The 11,544-nt window shown below is 48.5% G+C and overlaps 1 protein-coding gene across 1 annotated transcript in view; it reads right to left on the bottom strand.

Annotated features, from left to right (window-relative positions):
* Positions 1–5,424: 5,424 nt before the first annotated feature.
* The window catches only part of trpc5a (transient receptor potential cation channel, subfamily C, member 5a), a gene marked incomplete at both ends in the record, with an annotated part of 24,756 nt that continues 18,636 nt past the window's right edge, over positions 5,425–11,544 (bottom strand). Inside the window, 5 exons of the mRNA XM_079758131.1 lie at positions 5,425–6,486; positions 6,677–6,766; positions 7,008–7,049; positions 8,127–8,336; positions 9,711–9,906. Coding sequence (XP_079614257.1) covers positions 5,425–6,486; positions 6,677–6,766; positions 7,008–7,049; positions 8,127–8,336; positions 9,711–9,906 — 1,600 coding nt within the window. The remainder of the gene's footprint in view (positions 6,487–6,676; positions 6,767–7,007; positions 7,050–8,126; positions 8,337–9,710; positions 9,907–11,544) is intronic.

Below are 11,544 nucleotides of genomic sequence, written 5' to 3'. Positions count from 1 at the left end.
ACGTGCACTAGCGTCTGCTTCTAGAAAAATACCATAGACCTATAGTACACACACACACACACACACACACACTCACACTGTAACACTCTCACACACACACACACTCTATCCACACACACACACACATACACCCACACACACACAAAACAAACACATGGATTTAAAGCTTAAGACCCTGTTTAGCTTCACAAACAGGAGACCTGAAGGGTGTGTGTGTGTGTGTGTGCATGTGTTATTGAGTACATAGTTACATTGATGACAAGCCAAGTCAAATGATAGCCCTTCGACTCCTGTGTGCTCAGTGCACCCGTACCCATAGTAACCAACCCTCCCCTGGTGCTGTGTGCATGTGTGTGTGTGTGTGTGTGTGTGTGCGCGTGCGTGCGTGTGTGTGTGTGTGTGCACTGGTAACTGTGACGACGGCACAGCGTCTTGTGTCTGTCACACCTGGCGATACGATGTGTAACGACAATGTAACAGTGACAACAATGTAACGATGACAATGACACAGCGGTAACCGTGGCAATGAAGTGGTAACCATGGCAACAATGCTCTCTCCTCTCCTATTTCCCATGCCAGTGTTTACCCACACCACGTGACTGCCCTTGTATGTGTGTGTGTGTGTGTGCGATAATCAATGGGATTGTGTGTTAGTACAAAGTGTGTGTGTGTTAGTGTTTGTCTATATTTTTGTTAGTATGTATGTGCGTGTGTGTGCATCAATAATGTCAAACGTTTGTGTTGTGCGTATGTTTGTTTTTGTGTTCATCAATGTGTCATCAGTGTGTTCTGCTCTTCTCTCTTCTCTCCCTCCTTCCTGTATCACTCTGTCCCTATTGGTTCATTACGTTTATAACGCACACTCACACTCTCTGACACACACACATAAACACAAACGCAGTCACTCCTGTGTATGAGATCATAAACCTGCTGTGTGTCTGATCTATACATGTCAATCAGTGATAAACAGGATCAATATTCAATCCCAGATCAATAGTCTCTGATTGACCGTCCTCTCTCCCCTGCATGCCCCCCATAGGACACATACAAGATTACATTATATTGATTTAGCCACAAGATCTATGTTTGTGTGTCAGTTTGTCAGTGTGTGTGTGTGTTTTTTTTGCACGTTTGTTGTGCGCATGTGTAAGTGTTTTGTACGTGCGTGTGTGTGCAAGTGCATGTGTGTGTGTTAGTGCATAGGCAAACGTGTGTTTGTTTGTGTGTGTGTGTGTGTGTGTGCATGCATGTGTGTCTGTGCATTTGTTTGTGAGCGTGCAAGCACGTGTGTGTATGTGCATGTTTACGCACGTATGGGTGGTCTCTGTTGAAACATCAGGAGGAGTGGTCTCTCATTAGACTGATCAGTTGATAAATAGAAAGGATCTGTGGTTAGAGACTAGTATTAGGAGAGGGGTCTGTGGTTATTGACTAGTTGTATGAGGAGAGGAGTCTGTGGTTAGAGACTAGTATTAGGAGAGGGGTCTGTGGTTATAGACTAGTTGTATGAGAGGGGTCTGTGGTTATAGACTAGTTGTATAAGAGGGATCTGTGGTTATAGACTAGTTGTATGAGGAGATGGGTCTATGGTTATAGACTAGTTGTATAAGAGGGGTCTGTGGTTATAGACTAGTTGTATGAGGAGAGGGGTCTGTGGTTATAGACTAGTTGTATGAGAGGGGTCTGTGGTTATAGACTAGTTGTATGAGGAGAGGGTTCTGTGGTTATAGACTAGTTGTATGAGGAGAGGGTTCTGTGGTTATAGACTAGTTGTATGAGGAGGGGTCTGTGGTAAGAGCTCTGTTGCCACTCTCTTGCCCCCTCCCCTGACATTTCCATGCTATCGTTTAAAGGTTAGACCGATAAATCACTGGCCCACGAGCACACGCCCCACAGGGGAGGTGTGCAGAGAGCCTCCCCCCGCCTCAGCAGCTAGAGACGCTAGATCTTATTTCCAGAGCTGGCGTTTGGGTGGCTCCCAGCCGAAAGGCATTGGGGACGGCCCCTGATGCCCACACAGTCTACCTCTCCTCTGGCTGGAGACCAGAGGGCTCGGGCCCCTTCAAACGGTTCACCAGCTGGGACGGGAACGTCCGGTGGTTGAGGTGCTTGACTCCCAGCTACGATGCACTCCCTCCTCCTTAATGATCTGAAATCCAGATTTATGGACTGAAATCCGTTTTGGATAAAAGGTCAGCTAATGAACTAAAAACATAATAAATTAATAAATGGATTGTTAGAACATTTACATTTGTTGGTACCTGCTCTAACGCTAATGTTCCGTATGAGATCGAGTACATATTATATACAAAGTACACAGTACATAGATACTATGTACATAATTAGGTTAATCTGTGAGTGTTGATCTAGAACGGAAGGTCAGGTAAAGCGAATGTCGTGTCACCTGGTGTGTCAGTTATGTAGTGTCTTCATGCTAGCTCGCAAGATTATCAGCATCGCCATCCGGTAAGGATCTTGTGATATAGTTCCATGTGAAACAGGACTTTAGGCTGGAGCTACGTTATTTTGGTTTGATTACTGAGGTTCTGATTGGGCCGAGTGTGAGCAGCTAAGTCACTAGCTTTGTTTAGCTTTGTGTTGCCATTGGTTGGAATTTATGGACTCTATGACAATATGTTAACAAAGTGATACACTCACACAATCTTCACGCTGGGTTGTCTTTTTAACATTAGCATGTCGTGACACTAACAATGATGCAGTTCAAGGAAGGTGGGCAAGGCTAATGCTAAGAGACAGCGGAAAAACACTAGTAACGCTAGCCAATTAGCCACAACCTTGGGAGCGGGGAGATGCTCTGACATTATAATTATGAGATGTTTAAAGAGCAAACTCGGTCTCAGGGTTATGGCCTGACATTCTGATAGTGATGGTGTGGTGGGTCCAGGGCCGCGAGTGATAGACCGAGAGAGAAAGAGAGAACAGGGAGGGAGAGAGGGGGGGAGAGAGGGAAGAGAGAGGGGGAGAGAGGGGAGAGAGAGGGAAGAGAGAGGAGGAGAGAGAGAGGAGAGAGAGAGGGGAGAGGGGGGAGAGAGAGGGGAGAGTGAAGGGAGAGAGAGGGGAGAGAGAGGGGAGAGAGGGGAGAGAGAGGGGAGAGAGGGGGAGAGAGGGGAGAGAGAGGGAAGAGAGAGGGGGAAGAGAGGGGGGAGAGAGGGGAGAGAGGGGAGAGAGAGGGGAGAGAGAGGGGGGAGAGGGAGAGATAGGGGAGAGATAGGGGGAGAGAGGGGGAGAGAGGGAGAGAGAGAGGGATATAGGAAGGGGTGAGAGATTCATGGCAAGAGGGAGAGAAACGTAGGGGGGGGGGGAGTTGGTAACATGCTGTTAAACATGGAGATTGGGAGATGTGATTCTATTATTATAGGATGTTGAGAGGAAGACTCTTGAGACGTTGAATAAAGGGCAAAATATTTGGCCTCCAGCCCCTACTCTCTATCTATCCATCACTCTATCTCTCAAACAATCTCCATCTCTTCATAGTGAGGAAGGGGGACAGACAGATAGCGATACATATATATAGAATGGGTCTGTTTGTGGTATGAATTATAAATGACCTTTGGTGAACACATTTAACCAAAGCGGCTTTCAGCACAATGAGGTCCCCAGTGGGAATCAACCCTTAACCCTGACACTTTTTATGCCTTACCTCTACCGACCCAGCTTCACAGGACCATGTGTGAGGTTGTGCGGGTGTGTTTCTGTGTGTGTGCGAGTGTGTGTGTGTGTGTTTGTGAGTCTATTTGTGTGCCTGTGTTGAGGCTTCTGAGTGTTTGTGTGAGTGTGTCTCTGTCTGACTTTGAGTGTGTGTATGTTTGTGTGTTGGTGTGTGTGTGTGCGTATGGGTGCGTGTGTGTGCGTATTTGTGCATGTGTGTGGGTATGTGTGAGTGTGTTTGTGTCTGTGAGCTAGTGTGTGTGTGTGTGTGTGTGTGCGTGTGTCTACGGGGTCTGAGGTTTGGGTCAAACATGCATAATTCTGTGTCGTTGACAGAGGAGTTAAACCAGAGTCAAAATATCAGCCTATCAGGACCAACCTTTGGAGGGCCAGGTCAGCCTATCGAAACAAAGCTCTAGTAACATTCTAGTGAAAATATATTCACACATAGAAAAATAATCAAACATTCTCTTCAGTTACCTTTCCTTCTTTCTTTCTTCATATTTCTCCCTTACCCCCCTTATCCCTTCGTCCCTCCATCTCTACCTCTAACCCTAACCCAACCTCTCTCCCTTCTCCTTCCCTCCTTAACCTCTTTTCTCTCCTCCCTTCCCGCCATTCATCCTCCATTAATTCCTTCCCTCCTTCCTATCCCTCCCTCCTCACAGCTTCATGTAAATACATTTTAAATTGCGTTAATAAACATTTATTAACCATGAAAATATGTGAAACATATTCAGGAAGAGCAGAGCGAGAAGCTGGCACACCAGACGACTCTTCACCAAGCAAAGAGAACCAGTAAAAAGTATATTATTCATATTATTATTATTATTATTACTATAAATGTTGATAACATAAAGGACAGATCCTTGGCCCTATAAGGAGCGAGAGAGGAAGCGGGAGAGAGAGAGAGAGAGAGAGAGAGAGAGAGAGAGGGAGAGGGAGCGAGGGGGAGAGAGAGCTAGAGAGCGAGCTAGAGAGAGAGAGAGAGAGAGAGAGAGAGTGAAAGAGGGAGCGGGGGGGAGAGAGCGAGGCAGAGAAGCTGGGGTCAGCTGATCAGTGGTTCCATTGCATTTCTTTTCCAATTGTAGAAGATTCCGGAAAGTTCCAATAATCCATAACGTACTTAACGATCTATTCCATTATCAAAACCTGTCAATCCTATGGTCTCTAGTGGAGCTAATCCGTTCTTGATCCGAACGAAAGCAAAGGTATATTCGATGGTTTGGATCCCGATTCAGAGAGACACTGGATCAATACACTCTGTTCAGTTCCATTCACCTGAAACCGGTTCGAAGATAAATCATTGCTATTGAGATACACTGGCAGTAAACCAGTTTGAAGAGAAATCCTAACGTCTGGGAGGAGGTTCTTCATGCTCTGAGAAGCTATGGGTCTACGGAGATCACAGGGTTGATAAGGGCCCTTTGTGTTGGGTCCTGGCTCGGGGCCCAGGTGGTCATGCTCTATACGATGGGGGTGAGAGAACTCTAAATGTAGTCGGACCAGCCCTCGCGCAGCCCCACATGCACTCCTAAAAACCTCTTCTCCATCCTCTCTCCTCTTTCTCTGTGTGACTCATCGCGCCATCTCTCTGTGGAGAGGAGCCCAGCGTCCCAAACAGTTTGTGCATGTCGCGGCCCCGAGAGCTATAACCTAGCCAGCCTCAAGCTATAGCCTAGGTGGCGTATAGCCAGGTAGCCTATAGCCTACAGGTAGGTGTCCCCGTGGGTAGCTGTGGTGTAGCTCGCTGGTCTATAGCTGGGTGGTGACCGACTCCTCCATGACATCACAGCCGTCGTCAACGACGTCGTCGCAAGGCCCCACCCACCCGCCCATCAGCATGAGGCCCCGCCCACCCCCGCTTCCCCCCCTTCCGACTCCTCCCCCCAAACCCTGGAACACGTCCTCGCTGGAGTCCAGCAGGCGGGCGCTGGACTCTGATAGGTTGGAAGCACAGTGCAGTGATTGGCAGGGGCACGGCGGTGGGAGGGGCAACGTCAGCAGCGAGTCCCTGCCGTTGGTCCTCAGCGGGGAGAGGGAGGGGTCGAGCCGGCCCAGCTCGTTGAGGCGCGTCTCGCTGCGGGACCCTTGGCCCAGGCCCAGGTCGGCGTCCAGCAGGCCGTCGGAGATGGTGTAGGAGGAAGGGGATTGGTGGAGCGGGCGGGCCGGGGGCGGGGCTTTGCGCTGGGCGCGGGAGAACAGGTAGGAGAGGCTGCTGAAGGAGTCCGTCTTGCTCCTGGTGGAGGTGAGGCGCTGCAGCCTGCTCCTGGTGTGGGCCAGCGAGGAGGAGAGGGAGGAGGAGAAGGAGGTGGAGGAGGCGGTGGAGGCGGAGGGGAGAACCGTCGGAGGGGGAGGGGGCACCACAGTGGTCTTTAGGCCGTTGCTCTTGGGCACGGCCTCGTCCTGCTCCTCGTACCTCCATCTCACCCCCTCCTCCAGGTCCCGCTCCTCCACCTCCACCTCCCCCGACTCTCCCTCCCTCTCCCCCTCCCTCTCGCCCCCCGTCAGGCCGGAGAGGGAGCGCACCAGGGCCGACACGCCGTACAGACCCTGCCCCGACTCCTGCGCCTGCTGAGGCTCCAGGAAACTCACGCTCTTCGTCTTCTGACCTCCTCCTCCTCCTCCTCCTCCTCCCCCTCCGCCGCCGCCGCCGCCGCCGCTGCCGTCGCACGATTCGCTGTCTTCCTCTGAGGTCGCCGCCCCCTCGTCTTTCATTGGTTCGCTGGAGGAGGAGTAGTGTCTCCGCGGGGGGCGGCGGTTGCCGAGCAGATCGAGGACCTCGTAGCGGAAGCTGGAGATGTCCTGCTTCAGCTCCTGTGGCGGGGGGAGATCAGTAAATCACCCTCAGCTTTGACATCAATTGTTTTTTTGTTGCTTATGTTGTGAGTCTTCCGGTTCTCGCGCGTGTGTTTGGCTTCTGGCCGTTTCTATAGGTCCGGACGTGTGAGAACCGTGAGACTCAATCAGACCGAGTCGGGCGAGCAGCGAGTGTGTGTGTTTTCACCTTAAAGTTCTCCTCGGTGAGCCCTTCGTCTGTCTTTGCGCTGCGTATCATGGCCGCCACGTACCGCTTCACCAGGCTACGAATCACTTCCTGTTTAGGGTCAGGCACCATGGTTACCACACCTGCTCAGAACTGCTCAGGTAACAAGCTTTATGACGGCTTTAGAATGGATGGATTGATGGATATCAAAATGAAAAGACATCAAGAATTCATAGCTTGCAGGTAGACAGAGAGGCAGACAATCTGCATGTCTATCTGTCTGACTAACCACTGACCGTCAGACAGACAGACACACACATGTAGCCAGACAGAAAGACAGACGTGTTCCTACCTGATAATGTTGGTTCTGGATTAAGCTGTCGGCATGCCGCTCCTTTAAGATAGAGAGATGACATTAAAATGTGATAGAGCTCATATCCACTGTTTCTCTCTCTCTCTCTCTCTCTCTCTCTCTATTTTCATTGCCAAAGCACAGAGGGTAAAATACAATTCAAATGAAATAAAAATATGAACATGCAGTAGTAAAAAATGCAGTACAATAAAAATCTAAGCTAAATGTATAAGTAGTCAGGGAAAGGTTAAGATACAACAAATATGTCATTCTCACTACCGTTCTCTAGGATGGAGAGTTGCGAGGTGACATACTGCTCTCCCCTATCCATCCCATATAACCCATTATATCGCTCTCTACCCATGACACTAACTGTAGCTCCTATACAGCAAGCACTACCATCCCTCAAATCTCTCTCTCTGTCTCTCTTTGTCTCTCTTTGGTTCATTCTCTTTATCCATCCGTATACCTCCTTTTGTTCCACACTACTTCATCCGAGCAGAAAGCCTCCCACCTTCAGCCTCTCCCTCTAAAACCTCCCACCCTCACATTTAATACTTCTCCCCATATAGTCGTTACCTGCTCTCTCTCTCTCCCCCTTCTCTCTCTCCCCCCCTCCCCTCTCTCTCTGACTGACTTGCATACTCATGTTATGTAATTCCTCTTCTTTTACTTCAACATAGTAAACAGTACGTATACGTGTAACTGTGTGTACGTATATATGTTATTATATGTGTTTACCTATATCTGTATATAAAGTGTTTATATATGTTTATGGTTATGGTAACATATGCGTGTGTGTGTGTGTGTGTGTGTGTGTGTGTGCGTGCCCGTGCGTGCGTCTATGTTTGTGTGCGTGCGTGTACGCGTGCTTGCATGTGTGTGTGTGTGTGTGTGCGTGAATCATCAGCGCAACTGTGTGTAAGTATATATACATGTGTATACCTATATCTGTATATAAAGAGTGTGTTTATACATCTAAATGTATATGGTTATGTATGTGTGGGCGTGTGCGTGCGTGCGTGGTCGCATGCATGTGTGTGCGCGTGCGTGCATGTCCGCGTGCGTGCGGGGTTGCGTGGCTGTGTGTGTGCGTGCGTGCGTGTATACCTGACCTACCGTGAACTCCCTCAGGTTGCCACACTTGTGGGAGTCTCCGTTGGGGGGGTGTCGGCGGGCCCAGAGCCGGTGGTGCAGCCAGGTGAGCAGGTACCACACCGACTTGGGGCTGGGGATGATGTTGAAGGGGGGGGGCAGCGTGCCCCCCTCGTCAAAGTAGCTCATCCACAGCTTGGTGCGGGCGAACTTCCACTCAATGTCCGCATGGTCCTGCACCCACAAGGAGAGCACGTTAGGACGTAGCATAGCATAGCATAAGGCCTCGTAGTAAAGCGTAGCATGGCATAGCATAGTATAATGCCTCGTAGTAAAGCGTAGCATAGTATAATGAATTGTAGCATAGTATAGCATATTATAGCATAGTATAATGTCTCGTAGCATAGTGTAGCATAACATAATGTCTCATAGCATAGTGTAGCATAGTATAATGTCTCGTAGCATAGTGTAGCATAGTATAATGTCTCGTAGCATAGTGTAGCATAGTATAATGTCTCGTAGCATAGTGTAGCATAGTATAATGTCTCGTAGCATAGTGTAGCATACTATAATGTCTCGTAGCATAGTGTAGCATAGTATAATGTCTCGTAGCATAGTGTAGCATAGTATAATGTCTCGTAGCATAGTGTAGCATAGTATAAAGTCTCGTAGCATAGTGTAGCATAGTATAATGTCTCGTAGCATAGTGTAGCATAGTATAATGTCTCGTAGCATTGTGTAGCATAGTATAATGTCTCGTAGCATAGTGTAGCATAGTATAATGTCTCGTAGCATTGTGTAGCATAGTATAATGTCTCGTAGCATAGTGTAGCATAGTATAATGTCTCGTAGCATAGTGTAGCATAGTATAATGTCTCATAGCATAGTGTAGCATAGTATAATGTCTCGTAGCATAGTGTAGCATAGTATAATGTCTCATAGCATAGTGTAGCATAGTATAATGTCTCGTAGCATAGTGTAGCATAGTATAATGTCTCATAGCATAGTGTAGCATAGTATAATGTCTGGTAGCATAGTGTAGCATAGTATAATGTCTGGTAGCATAGTGTAGCATAGTATAATGTCTGGTAGCATAGCATTACACTGTGGTGCATTACACAATGTTGTGCTATACTAGGCCCCACCATGCTACACTATAGTGCACAAAAATATGCAATGCTATGCTACAAAATTCTATGCTATATACCACACTATAATATGCTGTGCTGTGCTACACTATACTAACACCAGCACCGTAGTAAACATGAACACCATTAGTAAACGATTAATAGACCATAAATCAACTGCTAATTAACTGTTAATAAATTGCGAGTTAATGCCTATGACTGCATGAACTAATGCCGATGAAAGGTTAATTATCCTGCCTTTATTGTGCTGCCAGTACACCTAACTACGCTATAGTACACTATGTTCTACTGTCCGCCAGTGACGATGGGAAAGCCTTCAAACATCGAGTATAATCAAACAGAGATCCAACCCAACGAACGCCAGACCAAGCCGAGGGCAGCGGCTCTGAGTGTGTGCGAGGGAAGCGTTTGTGCGTGGCGGCAGCGAGTGGGCCGGGCTCGCTGTGGGGGTGGCGCTCACGGCGATGAGCTGGTAGGAGTTGTTCATCATGGCGATGAGCATGTTGAGCAGCACCACCAGAGAGATGACGTTGTACGTCCCGAACATGGTGGCGCCCACGAACTCGGTGAACTCGTGGCGCGCCTTCACGTTGGTCACGTAGAGGTTCAGCAGGCCGAAGATGGACCAGAACAGGGACTGAAGGGTCTCAAACAACCTTGAGGGGGAGAGACAATGCCAATATTAACTTTATCGATCCTCCATATTAAGTTCAAACCGGGTGGGCATTTTTTACCTTTGACCCCTACAGAACACAATGCATCATGGGTAATGTAGTGCTGTGGCCGGAAGTGGAATGCGGTGCAGGTTGGCTACAACATGTCTGATTGATGACTGTAGTCGACACTCTCTTTATCAGCCTCCGGGTGTGCGAGCCTGCATCAACATTCATGACTACTCTCACACACTGTATGTGTTTCAGAGTCTCTCGCCCACCTCCCTCCTCTTTCTCTCTCCATCTCTCACTGCTGCCCCCTCTCATAAACATTGATGTGTGAAGAGCCAGCCATCAGTCTCTATGTTGTTTTGTGTTTGTGTTCCTGTCTCTCTTCCCATCTCCAGCTCCCCCTCTCTCCCTCCGTCTCTCAATCACTCTCTCTCTCTCTGATACTTCGCTTACCAACACAATTTATCTATCAGCCTATAACACACCAATCACCCATTATCTCCCACCTCTCTCTCCCCCCCTCTCTCTCTCTCACGCACACACACCGATAATAAAGGGAGGAGAATAGACAGTATGGAACAAAGAGATGAAGCAGAGATAAAGGAGTGAAACTAGACCTTTAACAATTAATTAAGTCTCTCTCTTCGTCTTTCTGCCTTTCTTTTTCTCCATTCATTCATTCATTCATCCTTTCATCCCCCTCCCTCCCCTCACTCTCTTTCACTCTCCAGCCCCCCCCCTCTCTCCCCTCATCTCTGTTTCTCTTTCTCAAATCAATTTTACAATGCTTCATAATTCTTTATTGGCCCGCAAAGTACTTTCTAACACATGCACAAACACACACACAGAGACACACACACACATACACAAATAGACACACACACGCTCAGCCACACAGACACACACAGTACAATGAGCATAGGCCTTTGTGTTGATGAATATTTCATGGTGTACAAATACACTGAGCCCCCCCTGCCCCCCTCCCCCCTTCAGAAGTGTCGTAGCTAGTGACGACAGACAACGATGGGCTCATCAAAAATTGAACGACCTCCACTGGTCCCCGTGTCCCCAACACACACACATCACCGCAGAGGAGGGGAGGAGTGGAGAGAGAGAGAGAGAGAGAGAGAGACAGAGAGAGTGAGAGAGACAGAGAGAGAGAGAGGGAGAGAGAGAGAGAGACAGAGAGAGAGAGAGAGAGAGACAGAGAGAGAGAGAGAGACAGAGAGAGAGGGAGAGAGAGAGAGAGACAGAGACAGAGAGAGGGAGAGAGAGAGAGAAACAGAGAGAGAGAGAGAGTGAGAGAGAGAAAGAGAGAGAGAGAGAGACAGAGAGAGAGAGAGACAGAGACAGAGACAGAGAGAGGGAGAGAGAGAGAGAAACAGAGAGAGAGAGAGTGAGAGAGAGAAAGAGAGAGAGAGAGAGAGACAGAGAGAGAGGGAGAGAGAGAGACAGACAGAGAGAGGGAGAGAGAGAGAGAAACAGAGAGAGAGAGAGAGAGAGAGAGACAGAGAGAGAGAGAGAGACAGAGAGGGAGAGAAAGATAGAGAGAACAGGGGAGAGAGAAAAAGAGAGAGAGAAAAAGAGAACGGAGAGAGAGAGAGACACAGAGAGAGAGAGAAAGAGAGC

Source organism: Pollachius pollachius, assembly GCF_949987615.1.
Source record: "Pollachius pollachius genome assembly, chromosome: 20".
Classification (NCBI taxonomy): Eukaryota; Metazoa; Chordata; class Actinopteri; order Gadiformes; family Gadidae; genus Pollachius; species Pollachius pollachius.
Note: the sequence above shows the minus strand (reverse complement) of the source record. Positions and strands in the feature narration are given on the sequence as shown.